This window comes from Hemicordylus capensis, chromosome 12 (genome assembly GCF_027244095.1).
Source record: "Hemicordylus capensis ecotype Gifberg chromosome 12, rHemCap1.1.pri, whole genome shotgun sequence".
Lineage (NCBI taxonomy): Eukaryota > Metazoa > Chordata > Lepidosauria > Squamata > Cordylidae > Hemicordylus > Hemicordylus capensis.
In genome coordinates this window covers 22121834-22146708 of record NC_069668.1, presented here as the reverse complement: position 1 = coordinate 22146708, position 24875 = coordinate 22121834, and the positions used below count along the sequence as shown (strand labels likewise).

The following is a 24875-nucleotide window of genomic DNA, read 5'->3' as shown; positions in this document are numbered from 1 at the left end:
AGGGAAGGGGAGAAGGGGTGAGAATCACTTTCTCAATGGACAGAAGAGGAGAAAGGGTGAGAATTGGAAGAAGAGAAGGGGTGAGAATCACTTCCCCAGCAGACGGAAGAGGAGAAGGGGTGAGAATCACTTCTCCAGAAGAAGGAAGAGGAGAAGGGGTGAGGATAACTTTCTCAATAGATGGAAGAGGAGAAAGGGTGAGAATTGGAAGAAGAGAAGGGGTGAGAATCACTTCCCCAGCAGAGGGAAGAGGAGAAGCGGTGATTATCACTTTCTCAACAGACGGAAGAGGAGAAAGGGTGAGAATCGGAAGAGGAGAAGGGAAGAGAATCGCTTCCCCAGCAGAAGGAAAAGGAGAAGGGGTGAGGATCACTTCGCTCCTCTTCTGCAAGCAAAAGATGTTCCACTTGCCGAATTACTAGGATGTTGCCCAAGATGTAATAATGTGTAATAATTGTGTAATAATGGAGGGGGTATAGATCATGATGTGGTCTTGGAGGTGTCATCGAGATGTTACAGGATGTTGCTATTACTATTGCTGAAATGCTGGAGGGTATGTTCCATGGTCAGGGAGCAATTGCAAGAGATGGGGCATTGGAACACAGGGGGAGACCGTCTACCAAGCCAGACCCTTGTCCATCTAGCTCAGGATTGGCAGTGGCTCTCCAAGGTTCCAGCGGCAAGATCTTCCAGCTTGATCCCTGATGGAGGGCAGCGTCAAGTTCAAAAGGCAGCATGAGGCTGCTTTGCAACCCTATAGGGAGACCTATTGGGCCCCACAAAGCCAAGCCAAGCTGAGCCCGATCACCGGCTACTTTGCAAGTGTAGCCAGACACATCACCAAACTCTGGAGGCATCATCAGAAAGAAACACCTCCACTTTCCATGGCTTTTAGGAGTGGCAGTGGCTCTCCCATGTTTCAGACTTGGGTCTTTCCCAGCCCTGCCTGGAGAGCTGGCCCGGTGGTAGCAAGCATGACTTGCTCCCTTAGCCAAGCAGGGTCTTCCTTGGTTTGCATTTGGATGGGCAACTATATGTGAGCAGTGTAAGAGCTGCCTCTTTGGGTATGGAGCCGCTCTGGGAAGAGCATCTAGGTTCCAAGTTCCCTCCCTGGCATCTCCAAATAGGTGTGAGAGAAAGACTCCTGCCTGCAACCTTGGAGAGGCCACTGCCAGTCTGTGTAGACCATGCTGAGCTAGATGGACCAAGGGTCTGACTCAGCATATGGCAGCTTCCTATATTCCTACGAGATGCTGCCAGGGATTGAACCTAGGGCCTTCTGCATGCAAAGCAGATGCTCAAAGCAGAAGCTACAGCCCCATCTTCTGAATGGTGGTCTGCTTTACATAGGAACACAGGAAGCTGTCTTTTCCTGAGTCAGACCCTTGATACATCTTGCTCAGCATCGCCTACACTGACTGGCAGCAACTCTACAAGCTTTCAGGCAGGAGTCTCTCCCAGCCTGACCAGGAGATGCTGCCAGGGATGGAACCTAGGACCTTCTGCATGCAAGCATGCAGATGCTCTACTCTTGCATAGTAAATGCTTGCTGCCACAAGACCAGATCTCCTCCTCGCCCCCATGCTTTCAGCTCCTGTTTGTGGGTTTCCTGGAAAGGATGAAGGTCTAGGAATCTCTTTGTCTGGTCTTGCAGGGCAGTTCTTCTGCTATGATGATGAATATTTACATCCCGCTTTTCAACCAAAGTTCCCAAAGCAGTTTACATCAATATAAATAAATAAAGATGCCTCGTTGCTTGGTTAGCAGCAGCTGAACCCAGGAGAGCTGGTTAGACATGAACCCATGAGAGCTGGTTCTAAACAGGATGAGTGGGATGTTGCTCCAGCCGTGGCAGATCAGGCACAGGGAATTGGCCCCACTGCTCTGTGATTTGAAGGGGCCCTTTGCCAGCTTTCTCAGTCCTGGCTCTGACGGTCCTGAAGGGTCTTTACTTGGGTGGGCAGAGTAAGGGAGAATTTGAATCTACCCCTCATTTAGAAGAGAGCGGGTCTTGTGGTAGCAAGCCTGACTTGTCTCCTTAGCTAAGCAGGGTCCACCCTGCTTGCATATGAATGGGAGACAATGTGAGAGCACTGGAAGAGATTCCCTTCAGGGGATGGAGCTGCTCTGGGAAGAGCATCTAGGTTCCAAGTCCCTTCCTGGCAGCATCTCCAGGATAGGGCTGAGAGAGACTCCTCCCTGCAACCTTGGAGAAGCCGCTGTCAGTCTGGGTAGACAATACTGAGCTAGATAGACCAAGGGTCTGACTCAGTATATAGCAGCTTCCTATGTTCCTATGAGAAAAACTCAACTTTTTGATGGAGAGGAGAGCTGGTCTTGTAGTAGCAATCATGACTTGTCCCCCTAGGTAAGCAGGGTCTACCCTGGTTACATATGAATGGGAGACTAGAAGTGTGAGCACTATAAGATCTTCCCCTTAGGGGATGGAGCCGCTCTGGGAAGAGCATCTAGGTCCCACATTCCCTCTGTTCCTATGGATGTTACAGTGACTCCTGGCTTGGATGATTTTGAGAAGTGCAGTTTGGCTGACTCAAGGAGGAGAGCTTTGAGACAGACACAAGAGCTGAGCAAGGGAGGCAATCTAGCTCCGATTACCAGATGCAGGCATCAAATAGCACGGTGCAGCTGGTCTCATCTTCTGCTGCTTATGAGTTTCTCGGGGATGTTGGCCTATCGCGGCTGGAGATAAAGTGATAATGTGGGCTCGGATCTGTTGTGTTCATGGTCTTCTGGTTTTCCTGGCCGATGTGCTGAAATCTCTTGATTGAATTCTTGATGCCCTGAATCAGGATCATTTGGGTTAATATCCTGTCTTAATATCCTTCTTGGGTAGAAAGAGCGAGGGGGCTAGAGAGAGCAGATTCTCCATCCGAGCTTCCTGCTGGGTTCCAACGGTGCCCCTACTGGGCAGCAGATGTGAACTCTTCCTATTGTCTCTAATGGTTATTAGCCAATAATAAGGAGGGCAAATGTAAGGTCCCATCTCCTGCTGGTAGTTCAGCAGTCGCGGGATTCAGAGCTCCTCTGAGAGCAGGAAATTATACCGATAGTAGATAGTACCTCCATCTCCGAATGTGACCTGCTCCTTTCCCAATGATCTTTGAAGACTCTGTGGCTAGTGGGGGGCGGTGGCAGCAGGGGAGAGACCAGGCTCCTCTGAATTTCAATGCCCGGTTGCCTCCTTGAAATGAAAGGCAATCAGAGTCATTCCGTGATCTGATGAATAATCAGCGTGAGGAGCCTGTTAGTGGCATGAAGGGGGCATGGGTGGCACATGATGTGACACTCTGGAGAGAACGGCACACCTCCAGCCTCTTTTTTTGAATTTGAGTCGAGTCCCGGTCTAGAGGGGGGCAAAACCAAACTGGTCCGAATCCAGATCAGCTTCGAACCAAACTGGTAAAACCGCTTACATGCACTTCCCTACACTATGGACCTGTCTGGGGGAAGCTCTTAGTTTATTATTTGCCCTGAAATTCCAAGAAAGTGCAACCTAAACATAAAGGGCTAAGGCTATGAGAAAGTTAATTATTTGATGTAAATCTGGTCAGGATGGACTGATGGGTGGTTCCACACATCTCGGGTCTACCTTGCAGTGCTGAATGCTTCATGTCCATCCTCTTGGAGATCTATGCAGTCCTTTCCGCCCCAAGCGCCAGTTCGGGCAGAGCCTTTGCAGAGGGAGGAGCACTGCTTGCGAGCTCCTCTCTCCCTCCTCAATTTAGGACTTTCTTTGCTCAACTGTCACGGGCCAGGGTAAGGTGGTTTCGGAAGTTGGGAGGGTGGGACTTCGGAGGCAGCGGCGGAGGCTGCATTTTTGCTTTTAGTTTTCTTCGGCCTTCGCTCGGCCCCCGGTCCCGGCCTCCGTCTCCCTGGGCGGGTCTGGACCTCCGCCGCCATTCCCCCTCCCGCCACCCACCGCGGCCCGTGTCTCCGGCCGGGGCGGCCACCCAGGGTTCCGGCGGGCCCGCCACCCACCGCCGCCGCGGCCCGCGGCTCCAGCGGGCGCGCCACCCACCGCCGCCGCCCGCAGCTCCGGCCGGGCCCTCCGCTCCCTGGGGCCTCTCCCTTGCCGCCGCGGGTGTCCTCTGGCCAAGGCGGCGGCGGCCAGTGTCCCCCGGCGCCGCTCACCCGGCTTCTTCGGGGCGGCCACTTCTGGCCGCCCAAGATGGCCACCGGGTGCCGGTGGTCGTGTCTCCCTTGCTCTGTTCTGCGCATGCGCTCCGCGCATGCGCAGAACAGGCCAGGGAGGCACGGACACACGCTTGGTGTCCGTCCACGGACGGACACCAAGCGTTTTATTATAGAGGATTATTATCATCATCTTCTTCTTCTTCTTCTTCTTCTTCTTCTATTTACACACAGTCTACCAGATGTTATTGACTGGATTTGGTAATTATTTTATTTATTTAATTATTTTAAATAAATAAATAAATTATTAATTAATTAATGGGCCCTTTCCAAGGGTCTAGGATAACTAAAGAAAAATTAAAGATAGCATCGTAGTATTCATGCTGTCCCGAGTAGTGTGGCCTTCTGTAGCTGATGTGTTGTAATTTTATCGATCCCCAAGGTGTCAAGATGATGTTCAAATTCTTTTGGTACTGTACCAAGGGCACCAACAACTATTGGCACCACTATTGGTTTCTTTTTCCAGATTCGCTTAATTTCAGTCTGAAGGTCCTTGAATTTAGTTATTTATTTTTATTTATTTTTATTAATTATTATTTTTGTTTACACAGTCAGACAGGAGTTATTGACTGGTTTGTTTTGTCCAGACATCGAGTCCTTCCAAAGGACCTGGGATGGCTGAATTTTATTATCAATGTTGTTGCTGTTATTATTATAGATTTTGTTGCAGAATATAGGCTGTTTCCAGTAAAGTTGTTTTTTATAATTGGCTAATGGTGATTTCTGTGGCCCCTATGGTGTTGAGGTGCTCTTCAAGGTGTTTTGGGATTGCATTGTCGTTGTTGTTATTGTTGTTGTTAAACATATTTTATACCTACATGAAGATGCTTCCGGGATTGAACTGAAGACCTTCTGCTTGCAAAGCAAACCTCTGAGCTCCAGTCTCTGTCGAAAAGACCATGTGGAGCATTTCGCAGATTCTTTGCCCTGGCTCCCCATATTCCATCCATTGCTGATTGGTCCCTGGTGAATAGAAGTCCATAAATATATTCAGTGAGATGCATACTGAGTCAGTCCATCTCACCCAATAATGCCCACTCTGACTGGTCTCTGGAATTTTTCCCAACCCAGGGGAGATACATGTCAGACTCTTGGTCCATCTAGCTCAGTATTGTAGACTGGCAGCAGCTCTCCAAGGTTTTAGGCAGGTCTCTCCCAACCCTGCCTGGAGATGCTGCCAGGGTTTGAATCTGGGACCTTCTGCATGCCAAGCAGATGCTCTTCCACTGAGCTGCAGCTTCTCCCATGAGGAAAAGCTGCCTTCTTCTGAGCCATCGGTCCATCTACCTCATTGCCGCAGGGTCTTTTCTAGGCCAGGGATCTGACATATGCTTGCTGAAGTCTTCAGAGATGGACCATCTACATGGGAAGCCCTGCGTGGCAGCCCTTTGTCTGAATGTTCTCCCCCTTTCCCTCAATCAAAATGGCAGATGCAAGAGGTTCTCAGACATGTGCGTGGCATTTCCTGTACAGTGCCTCAACAACATTAAGAGAAGCCAGCAGACCGCCGGATGTCCTGACACAGATCTGGTCCAGAGACAGCGAGCCCACTAAGGCAGATACAGACTTATGAAATCTTGAAACTCTGTCTGGTTCTAGTGCAAGGGGAAAAGAAAGACCCACAATGTGAGAGAAGAGCTGGTCTTGTGGTAGCAAGCATGGATAGTCCTCTTTGCTTAGCAGGTCCACCCTGGTTTGCATATGAAAGGGAGACTAGAAGTGTGAGCACTGTAAGATATTCCCTTTAGGGGATATCAAAAACATCAATAGTTCAAAAGCGTCAATACTTTTTCTATCTTTCAAAGTCCAGCTTTTACATCCATGGTGTGTCATGGGGAAAACCATTGTTCGAACAATTCTAATCTTTGTAGGTATAGACATGCCATGGCATCTAAATCTATATCTGTAATGATATTCATATCTATATCTTGATTGTGAGCCATCTTTATGTATGTATGTATGTATGTATGTATGTATGTATGTATTTCTATGTAAACCACTCAGGGAACTTGGGTTGAAAAGCAATATGTAAATCTTCATCGTATTCGTATTCGAATTCTGTAATCACTCTCCCATAAATTCCCCGCCAAAATGCCTATGAAGTTTAGCTATTCATACTGCAACTCTGGGCACACTTATTTGGAAGTAAGCCCCATAACATACAGTGGAACCTACTTCTGAGGACACACAGAATCCCAGAATACTAGACTCAGAAGGGACGTCAGAAGTTTTCTAATCCATTCCCCTGCCCAGAACAGTCAACTTACCTGAAAGATAGCTATCTAGTCTCTGTTTGAACATCTCCAGTGAAGAAGAGCCCACCACTCCATGAGTGATGTTCCAATGATGATTAGCTGAGAAATTCCTCCTGATGTCTCACCTGAATGGGACTACTGTTCTGTCTTCATAGGAGCATAGGAAGCCATCTTATACTAAGTCAGACTCATGGTCCATCTAGCTCAGTACCGTCTACACCAGGCCTGCTCAACGTAGCCCCCCCCCAGCTGTTTTTGGACTACAACTCCCATAATCCCCAGACACAGTGGCCAATAGTCCTGGATTACGGGAGTTGTAGGCCAACATCTCCCCCCCAAGTCTTGCTATGCTGCCTCATTGTGGCAGGGGGGTGTTCCTGGGAGGGATAAGCCAAGTACACCAGGAGGTATACTCTCAGTAGGGTCACCCAAAGTGCGAAGGTCATCCCAGCTGCCCAGCTAAAGCAAGCAGGCACCTATATTGGGCAGCAGCGATATAGGAAGGTACTGAAGGTGGACGGTCCCTTCAGTGGCAACGACAAAGGCATCATTTCATACTGCACAGGAGAAGGCAATGGTAAACCACTCCTGTATTCCACCAAGAAAACCACATGGATAGACAAAATGGAATGATTGTTGATGTAGTGCCAGATGATGGGTCCCTCAGGTTGGATGGTACTCAACATGCTACTGAGGATCTCTCCGAGTACCGATGGTGTTTATGACGTGGTTAGATTAAAGCCTTTTGGATGTCTAGCAGCTGATGTTGCTGTGAGGGAAAAGAAAACCCGAAGCTGCAAAGACAGAATTACAATGAGACCGTGGGAATGTAAGAAGCATGAATATGGGAAAGCTTGACACAAGGAAAGATGAAATGAATCAACTAAAGATTGACATCTTGGGCATCAGTGAATTAAAATGGACTGGAATGGGACACTTTCTGTCAGAAAATCATACCGTTTACTACTCAGGACATGAAAACCAAAGGAGGAATGTTGTTGCTTTCGTGGTCAGGAAGGATATAGCAATGACAGTACTTGGATACAATGCAGTCAGTGACCGACTAATATCAATTAGATTTCATGGACAGCCCTTTAACATGACAGTTTTTCAAGTCTATGCCCCAATGACTGATGCAGAAGAAGAGGAAGTTGATGAGTTTTAGGCTCAAGTCCAGTCTGAAATTGACAGAACATGCAAGCAAGATGTGCTGGTGGTGGCTGGAGACTGGAATGCCAAAGTTGGAAATAGTAAGGAGAAAAAGACAGTTGGACTGTATGGCTTAGGGAACAGAAATGAAGCAGGAGAACGACTTATTAGTTTTTGCAAAGCCAATGATCTTTTCATTGCTAACACATTCTTCAAACAACCAGAGTGGCGCCTATACACATGGACATCACCAGATGGAGTACACAGAAATCAAATTGATTACATTATTGGCGCAAGGAGGTGGAAAAGCTCAGTTATAACAGCAAAGACATGGCCAGGGGCTGATTGTGGAACAGATCACTAACTGCACATGTGCAAGTTCCAGTTCAAGCTAAAGAGGAAAAACAAAGCTATCCGGCTTCCACAGCATGATCTTGAGAATGTACCCACCATTTTCAAGGAGAACATCAGGTTTGAAGTTCTGAACCTCATTGATAGGGAACCAGAGGAACTGTGGAATGAATCAAAGAAGTTGTTAAGGGCGAATGTGAAAAGAGACTGCCAAAGACCAAGAAACAGAAGAAAGCAAAATGGATGTAGAGCAGACGGTGGAAATTGCCAAGAAGAGGAGAGAAGCCAAAGTTAAGAAAGATAAAGACCTCAGGAAGGAACTTAATAGGGAATTTCAGAAAGAAGAGTCAAGGAGCAGTACTTCAATGATATCTGTAAAGACCTTGAAGATGGAAAAAGACACGGAAAAATAAGGAAGGTTTTCCAAAAGATCTCTGAACTCAGAAGGAGGTTCCAACCTCGAATTGGTATGTTAAGGGATGCCAAAGGACATATAGTAACTGATTCAGAGAAGATCAAACAGAGATGGAAGGAGTATACTGTACAGCAGGGATGTCAACATCCAAGAAACTCTAGAAGATATTTCCTACCTGCAAGAACCTCTAGTATGGGAGATGAAGTTCGATCAGCACTCCGGTCATTACCAAGTCGGAAGGCTACAGGAATTGATGGAATAGCTGCAGAAATATGTCAGGCAACACAAGAAGAATCAGTCAAGGCTCTAACCAAACTATGCCAGCAAATTTGGAGAACAACACAGTGGCCAGCAGATTGGAAGAGGTCAGTCTACATACCCATACCAAAGAAAGGAGACTGAACAGATTGCACAAACCATTACACAATATCTAATTTCTCATGCTAGCAAAATAATGCTCAGGATCATCCAATGCAGATTAGAGCCCTACGTGGAAAGGGAAATGCCGGTTGTTCAAGCTGGTTTCAGAAAAAGCTGAGGAGCAAGAAACATCATTGCTGATGCATGTTGGATAATTGAGAAAGCAAAAGAATACCCATAAAGTCAATGTGCTTTATTGACTACAGAAAAGCCTTCGATTGCATCAACCATGTCAAGTTGTGAAATGTTTTAAGAAAATGGGTGTCCCAGAACATCTCTTTGATCTCATAAGAAACCTATACACAGAACAGGAAGCCGCAATCCAGATAGAACATGGTGAAACAGATCAGCAAAGGAGTAAGACAAGGCTGTATACTTTCTCCTTGTTTATTCAACTTACATGCTGAACATCTACTGAGAGAAGCTGGATTGGAAAAAGATGAGCGTGGCTTTAAAGTTGGAAGAAGAAACATCAATAAACTGCACTATGCTGATGACGCCACTCTGATAGCTGAGAATGTGGATGATCTGCAAGCTCTAGTAATGAAAGTCAAGGAGCACAGTGAAAAAATGGGACTACGACTAAATGTAAAGAAGACTAAACTGATGAAAACGGGTACAACAACCAGAATTGATAATGAAGACATTGAAGTGGTGGATAGCTTCTGCCTTTTAGGATCAACCATCAACAGTCAAGGATTGAGCAGTCAAGAAATACGCCACAGACTAGCACTTGGGAGGGTTGCAATGAAGGCCTTGGAAAGGATATTGAGATGCCGTGACGTGTCCATACCTACAAAGATTAGAATCGTTCAGACAATAGTTTTTCCCCATGACACTCCATGGATGTGAAAGCTGGACTTTGAAGAAGCAAGATAGAAAGAGTATTGACGCTTTTGAACTTTGGTGCTGGAGAAGACTTTTAAGGAGACCAAGGACAACCAGAAAAATAAACCAATGGATCACAGAACAAATCAATCCAGAATTTTCACTCGAGGCACAAATGACCAGGCCCAAACTTGCATACTTCGGACACATGATGTGAAAACACAGCTCCCTTGAGAAGTCCATAATGCTGGGGAAAGTGAAAGGAAAGAGAAGAAGAGGGCGACTAGCGGCAAGGTGGATGGACTTGATCAGCAATGAATGCACCACTGAGAGTCCTTCAAGGCCAAGTGGAAGAAGATCATCCTGGAGAGAATCTATCTATGTGGTCACTAAGAGTTGACACCAATTTGATGGCGTTTAATCAATCAGTCAACGACCAACATCTTCAGGAGGCCCGAAGTTGAGCAGTCCTGGTCTACAATGACTGGCAACAGCTCTCCATGGTTTTTGGTAGGAGTCAGCCCTACCTGGAGATGCTGCCAGGAGGTGAACCTGGGGTCTTCTGCATGCAAGCTGATGCTCTATCACTGAGCTACTCAAATGGTGGTCTGCTGTACATCCACTCCATAGAAAGCTGTCTTATACTGAGTCACACCCAATGGTGCTCTTTCAATTGGACTTCCAGATGGAGGTCCAGTTCCCTGCAGGCCTGCCAGGGGGTGGGGGCTCCAAATGCTGAGCAGCCCGATAATTTAAGTGGGAGGATTGTCCATGGAAAATGTGGCATCTCTCTGTAAGTCAGTGGGAAGTATCTTATTCAGAATCTCTTCTACAAATACATTTTTTAAAAGAGTTTCCATCTCTCCCTGAGCATGTTCTGGTGTAAAAAAAAACCCCAGCAACCAGTGCATTGCAGCTTATCTGACAGTGGCAGAAGGTGGGCAATAAGGCCATTAGGGCCAGGCTCTAAAATTACCTAGGTGCACCTCTGGCCACACCACTGATCCATCTAGCTCAGTATTGTCTACACTGACTGGCAGCAGCTTCTCCAAGGTTGCAGGCAGGAGTCTATCGCAGCCCAAGGAGAGGAGACCTGGTCTTGTGGTAGCGAGCATAATTTATCCCCTTAGCTAAGCAGGGTCTGCCCTAGTTGCATATGAGTGGGAGACTAGAAGTATGAGCACTACAAGATATTCCCCTCATGGGATGGAGCTGCTTTAAGAAGAGCAGAAGGTTTAAGGTTCCTTCCCTGGCAGCATCTCCAAGAGAGGGCTAAGAGAGATTCCTGTCTGCAACTTTGGAGAAGCTGCTGCCAGTCTGTGAAGACAATACTAAGGTAGCTGGACCAATGGTCTGACTCAGTAGAAGGCAGCTTCCGATGTTCCTAAGCCCTATCTGGAGATGCTGCCAGTGAGGGAAATTGGAACCTTCAGCATGCAAGCAAATGCTCTACCGTTGAGCTTCGGTCCTATCCCTAAAGGGGAATATCTCCCAGCAGGCGGAGTTTGCACGTAGTCACCCATCCAAATGCAAATCAGGGTGGCCCCTGCTTAGCAACAGGGACCAATCACACTCGCTGCCACCAGACCAGTCTGAGAGCATTGCCTTTTACAGCTCACAGCCCTCTTGTGTGTGAATAGACTCAGGTGTGAAATGCTCTTGCTTCACCAAGTTGGTCCAAGCAACGCCAGATGAACTTTGCGAAGAATTATGTCGCCATTGGCATTAGAGTCTTACACACATGCCTGTTTCCTGTCACTCACCAGGAGTTATTTTGTAGTTAACCCCGATAAAGGACCGCGTGCCGGAGCGGAGGCCTGTCAGATGTGCATTATTTAGAACACTTTATTATGATTTTATGGCCCATCCTTGACAGTTGACTTCTTAAAATACACACACAAGCACTTTAATCTTCCTCTCCCGTTGGTTTGCCGTCTACGAGGCGTGCGTCCGGGGGCTTTTGATTAATCTGTAGCAGAGACGCAATTCTCTGTAAAAATGCACCATCCGTTTGGAAGCCAGCAAAACAAACTGCACCACAATGGTTTAAATCTCGGTCCATTGTATTAGATAGACATCATAAATAATAGAGAGGAGGCAGATATTGCCGCAGGCTTCATCTACATAACACATCTGAGCTCTCCATAATGCGTTCAACTTGTCACTTTTAGTACAGAGCAGAGGCGATAAAGCTAGCAGCTGATGAAAGCAAGCCAGGCCCGGCTTCTGCTTGAGCTCTGGCAAATGCCCATGAAGCAATCTCTGCTGCAACTTTTGGGAAAGCCGTAATTCACGGAGTCGTCCAAAAAAGAGATTTGCGACGGAAGGTGGAAGGGCACAATGGTCGCCCCTTTTCCTGGACACACAGAACCTTAAACATCGGTGTGCATGGGGCCCCTCTGGAAAGAGGACCTGCCTGCTTGCATGCAGGAGCTTCCAGGTTCCCTCCCTGGCAGCATCTCCAAGACTGGGCTGGGAGAGTCTCTTGCCTGCAACCTCGGAGAAGCCACTGCCAGCCTGGGTAGTCAGCGCTGAGCTAGATGGACCAAGGGTCTGACTCGGAAGAAGGCAGCTGCCTATGTTCTTTGCAAGCATGAATTGTCCCCTTTACTAAACAGGGTCCACCCTGTTTGGAATTTGAAAGGGAGACTACATGTAAGCACTGTAAGACATTCCCCTCAGGGGATGGAGCCACTCTGGGAAGAGCAGAAGGTTCTAATTTCCCTCCCTGGCAGCATCTCCAAGGTAGGCCTGAGAGAGACGCCTGCCTGCAACCTTGGAGAAGCCGCTGCAAGTCTGGGTTGACAGTACTAAGCTAGATGGACCAAGGGTCAGACTCAGGAGAAGCCAGCTTCTTATGTTCTTATGCATTTGTTCTCCCTCAAGTATGTGTTGCTTACATCCCCAATGGGCCATGACAGGACCATGACAACTTCAGCCCTCTGTCTGCTTCTGGACTACAACTCCCATCATTCAGAACAGCCACAGTGGCCAAGAGACATGTCTGAAGGGATTTGCAGTCCAACATCTGTAGCAGAGACTGCACATAAGAACAGCCCCTCTGGATCAGGCCCATCTAGTCCAGCATCCTTTCCCCCTAAGTGGCCCGCCAGATGCCTCTGAGAAGTCCGCAGGCAAGAGCTGAGGGCAGGCCCTCTTTCTCCTGCTGAGCAAAGAGACACCTTTTAAAGTGGCGATTCTCTTGTATTTAGCAGGGGGAGAGCAACTGGCCCTATCCAGCCCCAGCATATTATGCCTCCAGTGGCTATTGCTGAGGTCTATCTCACATTTCTTTTTTAGATTGTGAGCCCTTTGGGGACAAAGGACCATCTTATCTATGTATTATTTATTTTTCTATGTAAACCGCTTTGAGAACTTTGGTTGAAGAGCGGCATATAAAGATTCATTGTTGTCATCATCGTAGTAGCAGCAGCAGCTTCCCTGGAATTCAGAGGCATCCTGCCTCTGAGCCTAGTGGTAGCCTATCGACCCCCAGACTAGTAACCATGGACTAGTCTGTCCATGGACTGTCCTCCATGAATTTGTCTAAGCCCCTCTTAAAGTGAGTGCTGGTGACACTCACCACATCCTGTGGCAGAGAGTTCCATAGGTTATTTATGTGCTGTCTGCTATTCTTAGGGCCGCTTTTGAAGGCAGCATCTCAACCAGGATACTGTGGAGCTGGAAAGGGGATAGAAGAGGGCAACCAAAATGATCAGGGTGCTGGAACACCTTCTAGGAGCACAGGAAGCTGCCATATACTGAGTCAGACCCTTGGTCAAGCTAGCTCAGGATTGTCTACCCAGAGACTGGCAGCGGCTTCTCCAAGGTTGCAGGCAGAAGTCTCCCTCAACCCTATCTTGGAGAAGCCAGGGAGGGAACTTGGACCCTTCTGTTTCAAAATCAGGCGACTGAGTAGTTCATGATTGAAGCACAGTAGACTATGGGGACATACCATGAGGACATTTCTGTTTTCTGACCCAAATGCTCTGAACCTTTCATATGTTCTTATTGGTCATGATGGGAACTGAACGCAATGGACAGGGGTAGTCTACCTCTGCAGATCACAAGCAGGGACCATACAAGGGAGAAGGGCTGTTGCCTTCGTGCTTCACTTGCGGGCCCTCCCTTTCATAAGAACAGTCCTGCCGGATCAGGCCCAAGGCCCCTCTAGACCCGATCCTGTTTCCCACAGTGGCCCACCAGATGCCCCTGAGAAGCCCACAGGCAAGAGGTGAAGGCAGGCCCTCTCTCCTGCTGTGGCTCCCCTGCAACTGGGATTGAGAGGCATCCGGCCTCTGAGGCTGCAGGTGGCCGGTAGCCACCAGACTAGTAGACATTGACAGACATGTCCTCCATGAATTTATCTAAACCTCAATGCCATCCAGGCTATTGCCTGATTGGCTGATTGGCATCCAGGCTGTTGGCTGATTGGCCACTGTGGGAAACAGGAAGCTAGTGACTGATCTCCCATCCACCAGCCATGTAGGGACTGCCTCCAGACTATTCGTGACCAAGGGCTGGATCCCACTTTTCAAATTATGACTCAGCACCCCTGAAACTGATGAGCTGTGACTCCCAAAAGCCCCATGAGTTTGAACAGGACTTTGTCACACCCAATACATCTGAGGAGGAGAGCTGGTCTTGTGGTCGCATGAATTGTCCCTTCACTAAGCAGGGTCTGCCCTGGTTTGCATTTGAATGGGAGATTACATGTGTGAGCACTGTAAGATATTCCCCTTAAGGGATGGAGCCGCTCTGGGAAGAGCGTCTAGGTTCCAAGTTCCCTCCCTGGCAGCATCTCCAAGATCGGGCTGGGAGAGACTCTTGCTTGCAACCTTGAGGAAGCTGCTGCCAGTCTGTGAAGACAACACTGAGCTAGATAGACCAAGGGTCTGACTCAGTAGGAAGTAGTTTCCCATGTTGCTATCTGTGTTTCAAGATTGTTCGCTTAACAGGTATATCTCCACCGCATGTTGCTGTCTGAACTTCCCCCACAGAACTAGGACGCCATCCGCCTGCAATCTTTCCCTAGGAGGTAATTAGCTTCCATTTAGAGGGATGACAAATTGATCCGGCAGGGATCTTCCAGGGCTTAGGACTGAAGCTAAACGGGGCTGGACTTGTAAGTCCTGTCAGTGCATTTTACAGTTTCAGAATTTAATCACCCAACAGCAGGAAAGGAAAGAAACCGCGGCTGGATTTAAAAAAAAAAAAAAATCTGGTGAGAGGGAGGGGTTCCAAAATCAAGGAAGGAGGAGGGGAAAATTAAAAAACAATAACAACAATCAATCCAGCACCAAAGCCTCCAAACTTCCTCTCCCAAGTTCATTATCGCCCAGCTAAAACATGAAGATAACGTGTGAAATGGGTTAGAGGCACTGATGCTGCCGTTATGAGCCATAGGAGGGTTGAGGGAGGGAGGGGGTGTTCGAGTCGCACATCATTAGGAACGGAATAAATGATACTGAGGCGCAGAGCAGAAATGATTTGATTAGCAATTTCCAGTTTTGAAAAGACCTGGATGCGAACCAAATGACTATGCAGAAGGTGCGATGGAGTTCTTAATTTCTGGAACTGCAGAGGGAGAAGCAATGATTTGTGACACATCATACAGCACACTACGCCGACGCTAATAACTGTTAATTAACTGTGGCAGTGATATACTCTCCAAATGCACATATGAGTTGCCATAATTTCTCGATTAAAAGCTGCACCGTTAAGAGCCAAAAGAAGACGACCTGGTGGGGGTGGGAGGAGGGGGAAAGAATCATTTCTCTTTTAAAAAATTTTTAACATAACCTTCCTTTGGAGCACCGCTCGTATCCTGCATTGCAGCCAAGCGGCGTGGAAACGCGCCGCAGAAAAATTGCCTCCTGCCAAAATGCAGAACGGTTCCTGAATGAACCTCTCCCTCTGGAGGAGCAGTTATTAATTCCGAAAGGCTGTTTGTGCGCCGTGCCATCTGGCAGTCTACGAAAGGTTCAGGAGATGCCGCTCTGTGAAGGTGCTTCTCCGAGCTCCCGAGCCCCAGCGACATCACTCATGCGCAAACGCTGCCCACACCACCACTCCGCCTCCCCTAATGCTGGAGATTTTGCAAAAAGATGTTTGAGTCATGGGACGGGTCAGATGAGGCTGAGCTGGACGCTGGGCAGAGCCCTGCCATTTTCTCCTCCCCATCTGCAGGGGCGAGAATGAGGCAGCCTGGTGCTCCCAAGGATGGCGATGTGTGGAGGGGGATTTTTCCATGTGTTGGTGGCAGATGAGCATTTTTCTTTTCTTAATTTATCTTGCCACAGTTGTCAGGGGTAACAGGAGCACTGGAAGTGCTAGAGCTTTTCTGGGTTTTCTAGAGCAGCTCCTCTTGGTCTCCTAGAGCAGCTATTTTGGGTCCTCTAGAGCAGCTATTTTTGGGTTCTCTAGAGCAGCCCCTTGGCCTTCTAGAGCAGTTCCGCTTGCTCCTCTAGAGCAGCTCCTCTTGGTCTTCTACAGAGGCTCCTCTTGGTCTTCTAGAGCAGCTATTTGGGGTTCTCTAGAGCAGCTCCTCTTGGTCTTCTAGAGCAGCTCCTCTTGGTCCTCTACAGAGGCTCCTCTGTCTTCTGGAGCAGTTCTTTTGGGTTTCTCTAGAGCAGCTCTCTTGGTCTTCTAGAGCAGCTCCTCTTGGGTCTTCTAGAGCAGGGATTCTCAACCTTGGGTCCCCAGACATTGTTAGACTTCAACGTCCATAATCCCCAACCAAAGGTCATTGGGGCTGGGGATTATGGGAGTTGAAGTCCAACAACATCTGAAGCTGCATGGTTGAGAATCCCTAGTGTGGAGGAAGTGGATAGAGAGAAATTCTTCTCCCTCTCACATCACACTAGAACCAGGGGTCATCCCATGAAACCGATTGCCAGGAAATTTAGGACCAACAAATGGAAGTACTTTTTCACACCGTGCATAATTAATCTTTGGAATTCTTTGCCACGGGATGTGGTGATGGCCACCAGCTTAGATGGCGTTAAGAGGGGCTTAAACAAATTCATGGAGGACAGGTCTATCAATGGCTACTAGTCTGGTGGCTATAGGCCACGTCAAGGCTCAGAGGCAAGATAAGATATCTATCTATCTATCTATCTTGCCTGATATAAACATCTCTAGGCAGTGTACTAATTATAGAAACACAACAAATACTAAAACAGTATAAAAACAGTTAAAATTCACAGAACAAATACAAGAAGATCACAGAAAAAAATACATTTCAAAATCTTCCATTCAAAGCCTGAGGAAACTGGTACATTTTGAGGGTCTTGCTGTTGCTTCGCCGTAACAGCAGGCAACACTGGCTGTTGCTTCCTAGTAACTAGTACTCTGAGGTATACTGTCATTGTACATGGAGAATCCATTTAGGGCCTCCTTGGGCTCAGGTGTCATGACCATCACCTGTTTCATGACCATGGAAGACGGGACACCACCCACGCTGACTTTTGATGTCTATATTGAAGCTTCAGCAAAGTGCAGTTCAATGAGAAACAAACTATGAATATTTATATACCACTTTTCAACAAAAGAGGAAACAATAATAAATTAACAGGATTGCTCCCTGTCCCCAAAGGGCTCACAGCTGAAAAAGAAACAGTACATAGACAGCTCAACAGCCACTGGAGGGATGCTGTGCTGGGGCCAAATAGGGCCAGGTACTCTCCTCCTGCTAAATACAACAGAATCCCCACTTTAAAAAGTTCCCTCTTTGCTCCATTAGCAGAGGACAGTCAGAAGCAGCCAAGATTTTGGGCCCCCTTTCCCCATGACCAGCAGAAGCCCACTCAATTATGCAGCGTAAGCAAACAGATGCATTTGCATAATTGATACAGGTCACCGAATTCTTGGCACAGCATAGGGGGATCCCTTGTGGGAGAATATAAATGGCTTTAGCCCTGTGTGGGCACAGCGCCCGGTAGTCACTGCTGAGCAACGGAAACAGCCACCTAGGAAGCTGGTGTCACTCCTTGGCTGTCTAAGAGGAAACTGGCGGGGGTGGGGGGTGGGGTGGAGATTTGTCTAGAAAGCTCAATATGCTGGACCCAAACCTGAGTTTAAAAAAAAACAGGTGAGCAGAAAGTAGGTGTGCCTCCATGAAATCACTGGCCAGTTTCTAAACCTTGTTGGTTGTCGGGACGGTTTGCCAGTATGCTGGACTGGAACCCTGAGCTGGTCTAGGGAGGAGAGCTGGTCTTGTGGTAGCAAGTGCGAATTGTCCCCTTAGCTAAGCAGGGTCCACCCTGATTGCATATGAATGGGAGACGATGTGTGAGCACTGGAAGAGATTCCCCTCAGGGGATGGAGCCGCTCTGGGAAAAGCAGAAGGTTCCAAGTTCCCTCCCTGGCAGCATCTCCAAGGTAGGCCTGAGACAGATTCCTGCCTGCCACCTTGGAGAAGCCGCTGCCAGTCTGGGTAGACAATCCTGAGCTAGATAGACCAAGGGTCTGACTCAGTATATGACAGCTTCCTATGTTCAGTTCCATGGAGCAGTTCTGTGGAGGAGCATCCGGTTTCCACTTGCTGACCCTACCCACTGGCCTTGCCCCTAATAGCCATTTGCTATTGCTCAGCAGGGCCTGGAGACGAGGAAGGGGTCATAGCTCAGTGGCAGAGCAGAAGGCCCCAGGTTCTCTGATGTTACATCACTTCGCCAGTGACTCTCGGGTGTTGTGTTCCTTCACTTCCGGGTCCACAGCGAGTATCTGCCGTTACTGTACAATTTTTCCCCAGCTTCTCCCAGCTCCAACCCCAATCCTGAACCCAACCCCAATTCCCCAGCATCCAGAGGTGTCGAAAGAACCCAAAACCAACATTTGCACAGTCTGATCATAATCAGATCGGGTCGGGCCCGATCCCAATTTTCACATCTGTGCCTAGGCTTTGTCATTCCTTGTTCTGAGTCGTTTTTCTTTTCTCATTTTGAAAAAGATTCAGAGTCTCCCCACCCCATGCATTCCCCAGACATAGCAGGAAACCATATTATAATCATCCCCGCTTCTTCTGGATATTCTTTCTGTACGGCAGAAGCTGAAGGCTTCAGCCTCCTCATTAAAGGAGCATCCAAGGAACTGGCTGCCATTGCCCACTGGGGGGAACACATTGCCTGGCAACCTGAGAGCAGATCCTGGCTCATCTTTTCGGCCTCAGTGACTCCTCCCAGCAGGGCCTTTTGCTTTTCATGTTGGGCAGGGAGGGGCACAGGAGCTAATAATTCCTTGCAAAAAGAAAAAAGAAAAGAGGAAGAGGAAACCTCATTGGAGGGAATAGATGGATTTAACTTTTAACTGATTTTGTTTTGGTTGTTTTAATGTTGTTTTTAGAATGTTGTTTTAAAATTTTAAATTGTGTTTTAAATTTCTTGCTTTTAATTTTTTTTTTAACCAAATTAATGTTTTACTTTTAATCTTGTTGTAAACCGCCCAGAGACGTAAGTTTTGGGCAGTGTAAAAATATGATAGATAGATAGATAGATAGATAGATAGATAGATAGATAGATAGATAGATGTAGAACTGTTGAAAGCTCCATCCGTAAAGGGATGCCCAGGCTGATATGGTAGAATTAATGTCAAGAGGTGAGACTGTGGGCGGAATTACGACTAGGCAAGGGGGGACCATGGTCTGGGGGCCCCACTGCCTGGAGGGGCCCCCCCAAAGACCCCTCATATGACTCCGCCCCATTGCTGATTAGCAGGTGGGCGGGGCTTCCAGAGAGGCCTCCTCCGTGTAGGCCTCGCTGAAGCCTGAACTTGAGTAGGAAGGAAGGAGGCAGGCCGAGTGGCCATCGCTGGCTGCCTTTTACCCACCACAGTTCTCTCTGCCCTGCTGAATGGAGGTAGGATGTGAATTCCTCTTTGTGGTTACCCTGCCGCCCCCCCCCCCCAATATATAGGGAAACCTGGGAGAGGATGAGTCTGCAACAAAAATGGCTTGCTTGGGGCCTGCTGGCCTACTCGAGTTCAGGCTTCAGCGAGGCCTACACGGAAGCCTCTCTGGTGGCCCCGCCTACCCGCCAATCAGCTGAGAGATAGAAGCCCCGCCTACCCAGCAGTCAGCTGAGAGGCAGAAGCCCCGCCCGCCCACCAGTCAGCTGAGGCAGAAGTCCCGCCCACCCACCAGTCAGCTGAGAGGCGGGGAGAGAAGGAGATTGACAGCCAGGAAGACAAGCAAGAGAGAGGAGGGTGAACAGGGCTTGGGGCCTGAGGGGCCTTGGGGCTGGGCAGGGGGCCATGGGGAGTCATGTGAGGGGTCTCGGGGGGGGGGCCTCCAGGCAGTGGGGCCCCCAAACCACTGTCTCCCCTTGTCTAGTTGTAATTCCGCCCATGGCCTTCTCTCTGGGGGAGAGGCCTCCGTGTAGGCCTGGCTGAAGCCTGAACTCGAGTAGGCCGGCAGGCCCCAAGCAAGCCAGGAAGGAAAGGAGGCAGGCCGAGGGGCCACCCCAGTTCTCTGCAGCGGACCCTCTGCCCAGCCCAGCCAGCCTAGCCTTTCCCAGGTAGGATGTGAATTCCTTTTTGTGGTTCCCCCCGCCCGCCGCGGATATATAGGGACCTGCTTGCTATAGGGCTTTGATATGGGGAAGGGGAGACTGAGAAGTATCCAAATATTTAGTTTAAAACAGCTTGGAAAATTGGCTGGCTTAAAAACAAACAAACAACAATCTAAAAAGGTCCTATACGTGGCTTGTTTCGTGGCAGAAAATTACAAAAACGTCTGGAACAAACAATATTATATTTATTTATTTATTCATTCATTCATTCATAAGTGCACTTCTGTTCAAGTTGTTTTGCAACCCAGAATGTCTGAGTGAGAACTGTGAAGCCTCTGTGTTGTGCTTTTATTTTATTTTATTTTTCTTGTGTGCGAACTGCTCCCCAATAACTCGCAGGGACTACTTCAGGGTCAATCTGGCCAACGTGTGAATGCAGCCCCCCCATTCCAGAGGAGAGGTGTGTTAAAGGGCTTTAAAAGCCTCCTGTGAAAAACCTCCTGGAATCAAACTTTACTGGATTTGTTCAGAATCCTGAGAAAACACACATAGGCTCACACTGCATGGTTGACTGTCTCCTTTGCTAACGCGTAGCGAGGGGCCCATTTTAATAATTAGTGTTTCTAGTGTGTTCTATGCATTAAAAGTAGATAAATATATAGTATTCAATGTATATCACTATATATTGTGAAGTATGTGTGTGTATTCAGTGAAATGTATTTCCAGGCAGCATACTTATTTTGAAATATCAGACTTAAATCCTTGAGAGCCTGGGGTGTGTGGAGGCCCTAGACTTTTATTTGGGTGTGTGTGTGTGCATTTTAAAATCTCGTCTCTGGGCCCACTCCAACCTTGCTACGCCCCTGTAGCTCAGTATTGTCTTCCCAAACTGGCAGCGGCTTCTCCAAAGTTGCAGGCAGGATCCTCTCTCAGCCCTATCTTGAAGATGCTGCCAGGGAGGGAACTTGGAACCTCGATGCTCTTCCCAGAGCGGCCCCATTATCCCCTGAGGGGAATCTCTTCCAGTGCTCATACATGTAGTCTCCCATTCAAATACAGACCAGGGTGGACCCTGCTTAGCAATGGGACAATTCATGCTTGTTGCCTCCAGACCAGCTCTTTCCAACAGCATCTTTGAGAGAGGCCATCCTGCCGATGAGTCACCTCCTCATTATGCACGCACATGCGCTCTCTCTCTCTCTCTCTCTCAGATGCTGACTTTGTACGAGATACATTTTTCAGGCCTGACTTTGTGCAAACACAATGTTGTGCTGGAAGCATTAAACGGCAATTTAGTACTCAAAGGATTAAAAGCTCATGTTAAACTGAAGACTGCACTTGGCATAAACATTAAAAATTGACAGAACACCCACCCCACCCCCACCCCCACCCCCCGCCATTAGCTGTGCCATTAGCTGTGCCAGGGCTTTGTAATTAGCATTTAAAAGTAAAACATTGTTTCCTTGCTGTTTCCTGCTTGCTCATTTAGAATGCATTTATTAAAATGCCAATGCAAAGAAGGAGGCATTGGTGAGTGAAAAAATCAGCTTTGCATTTGGAATGTGGGGGGGCAGGTTGGATTTGTGGAGAAACGAAGATAAAGGTCTCTTTAATTTAAAAAAAAAAAGCAAAGAAAATCAAAGTAGAATGAATCAGCAGCTGGGAAGGGGTTAATCAGACAATGCTGTTTTTAAATTTATTTATTTATTTATTTATTTAGCACATTTATATACTGTCCAAAACCTCTGTCTCTGCGGGGCTTATCTTTTTATACCTCTCTTTTGCGCCCTCTATCTTTTTAATGTCTTTTATTATTCTTATGCCATTTTATATGGCATGCTTTTTATACCCTCAAGTTTCTCATGTACTTTTGATGTACTCTTACTTTTATTATCCCTATGTATCTTTATCATATATAATTCCCCTTATACTTTATGCTGGTCTATGACTGCAATAAAGAGTGATTGATAGATTGATTGATTGAGTAAAATACAAATTTAAAAAATTAAAACATTAAAATAATTAAAAACTTAATGCAATGTCAAAACTGTTTTAAACCTTTTAAGGTATTGAAGCAGAAACGTGGGTTTGGGTGTGCCAAAGAATTGGTAGAAGTTAATGAGGGGGACATACACAGGGACCCACGGACACACGAAATGCCAGCTGATCTCATAAGCCTCCTGGAAAGTCTGCTAAAAAGGAGTGGCCCCCTTGGGCAAAGGTTGACCTTGCTAAGTTAGGAGAGGAGAGCTGGTCTTGAGGTAGCAGCATGAATTGTGCCCTTTGCTAAGCAGGGTCCACCCTGGTTTTCATTTGGATGGGAGACAACATGTCTGAGAGCTTGAAGAGATTCCCCGTTAGGGGATGGAGCTGAAGGTGTCATATTCCCTACCTGGCAGCATCTCCAAGATGGGGCTGACTCAGTATATGGCAGCTTCCTATGTTCTTGTGTTCTAGTTCACGCACGGTTGTGTGATCCATGAATGTATGACAGGGTATGTGACGTGTGTATAGGCATTGTATGAACAGGCCTTTAGTGACAGAGAGAGTGTTTTTAAAAAAATGCATTTGTGGGTATATGCAGCAGCCCTACCGCAGCTGACAACCCGGAGGAGAGCTGGGGTTTTTTTTAACAGGCATGAATTGTCCCCTTTGCTAAGCAGGGTCCACCCTGGTTTGCATTTGAATGGGAGTCTAAATGTGAGCACTGTGAGATATTCCCCTTAGGGGATGGAGGCGCTCTGGGAAGAGCATCTGCCTGCTTGCATGCAGAAGGTTCCAAGTTCCCTCCCTGGCAGGATCTCCAAGATCGGGCTGAGAGAGACTCCTGCTTGCAACCTTGGAGAAATCACTGCCAGTCTGTGCAGACAATACTGCGCTGGATAGCCCAATGGTCTGACTCAGTATATGGCAGCTTCCTGTTTTCCTGTGTTCCTAACCCTAGTCTGCGGTTTCACCTCCCAAGGTTTGTAGAAGGCAAGCCACATGATCAGTATGCCAGTAACATGTAACTCCATCTAAGATTCCCTGGTGGGAAAGGAGAAATCATGATCGCTCAGCTCTTTTCATCTTTGTTTCCATTTGAAATCTCTCCCTCTACACACACAGAGGGCGGCGGGCGGGGTGGGGGGGAACCCTCGTAAAACTGCTTGCAGAGCAACCACCTTGCTGCTTGGCTAAATGAGAATTCCAGTGTTTTATGCTAATTCACTTGAGTTTTCTTTGAACCTGTAGTTTATGGGCCTCTGCTTAAAATAGCAATCTGTTCTGGATAAAAGGGAAGGATTACAAAGTGTTTTTAGTTTTGCAAAGGCTGCAGGAAAGGGGGGGGGGAGAACCAATGGAAAAATGTATTGGATTGTAATTAATACTCTGGCACTAAAATATTCCTTCCCCCCCCCCGCCCCGCCTAAGCTGAAAGGCAGGAGAGGGTGGAGGGATCTTTTTACCATATTGAGAACTTTGCTTGCAAGAGCTGTGTGTTAATTGCTTCCTCGCTTTGTTTTATTCCTCAACTTGCTGAGCATATGAAGGTGCCATCATCAGATATTTTGATTTATCTCATTCAGTATTGTCTGCACTGACTTGCAGCAGCTCTTCTGGGTTCCAAGCAGCGACCTTTCCTGGCCTTACCTGGACCTTTTCAGATGCTTGACCGCTGAGTCTGGAATTATTCTGCAGAAGATACAAAGCTGCTGTCTACCGAGTCAGACTCTTGGTCCAGCTAGCTTAACAATTAGCTCTGACTGGCAGCAACTCTCCAGGGTTTCGGGAAGGGATTGAACTTGGGGATGACGACCCCTGCTCTAGGCGTTGACCATTGCCTTTGTTTTAAAGAAAGGGAAGTAGATTCGCATTTTTGAAGTTTTATTTTAAAGAACGTATATTGTGCCTTTCCAATCGCAGGCAATCAACACAAAGATTACAATTGTGGATACACAATTAATTATAAAAATCACAAACTGAAAAAGCTGCCTGTTGGCCTATTTGGATAAAGAGGCATCTTCCAACAGGTGATTTTCTTATATTCAGCAGGAGTTTCCCCAAACAGCAGGCTTTACTGTGAGTTGGGGGCATATCGGATACTCGGACACAAAAAGGGGATTTAAAAAAAAAAACCCTGGACATAAATCAGGCTATACACCAATACGCAGGGAAAATCCCAAATCGTGTATGGAGCGCCCTCTGATGTCACACAACACGCACTTTGGGGTCAATCTGGCAGATATGTGAGCACACGCCCTCCATTCCAGTGGAGATGCAAGCTAAAAGCTCCGTCTGGGAATGCTCCTGGCATTGAGCAGCGGGCCTTATTCAGCCCCTGCACAGCATCCCTGCTGTGGTAGTTCTCAGACTATGAGCCTTTGGGGACAGGGGGACATCTTATCTCTCTCTATATATAATGCTCTAAGACGTACCCGCGGCTAATCCCATGCGTGGCAGATCTTGAGAAAGTTTGCGAGCGAGGGGAGGGGGAGAGGAAAGTGATGCAGCAGGGAACATAAAGCCAACAGACAAGCCAGCAAAAGGGCGGGTGGGCGGGGAAAGAAAGCGGCGGTGGTGATGGCGGCCAGCGGGGGTAGAAAGTGAAAGTGGCAGTGGCTGTGGCTGTGGGGAGAGAAGGCAGCGGCAGTGGGCGGGGGGAAAAAGTGGCGGCCTGCTGGAAAAAGCAGCTGGGGAGGCGGTCGGCCAGGGAGAAAAAACATTTGAGAAGAGAAGAGGGGGGAGGGCTGAGAT

The 24875-nt window shown here is 47.7% G+C and overlaps 1 protein-coding gene across 9 annotated transcripts in view; it reads left to right on the top strand.

Annotated features, from left to right (window-relative positions):
- LOC128336082 (autism susceptibility gene 2 protein-like) overlaps nucleotides 1-24875 on the top strand; it is a 534832-nt gene that overhangs the window by 424801 nt on the left and 85156 nt on the right. Inside the window, exon 1 of one of the 9 annotated variants that reach the window (XM_053275242.1) lies at nucleotides 19431-19487. The exons of 7 other annotated variants lie outside the window; for them this stretch is intronic. In XM_053275242.1, the coding sequence (XP_053131217.1) occupies nucleotides 19482-19487 (6 nt within the window). In that variant the 5' untranslated portion in view covers nucleotides 19431-19481. Of the gene's footprint in view, nucleotides 1-19430; nucleotides 19488-20047; nucleotides 20145-24875 lie in introns of those variants that run through there. One more of the 9 variants, XM_053275246.1, reaches the window with a different exon arrangement.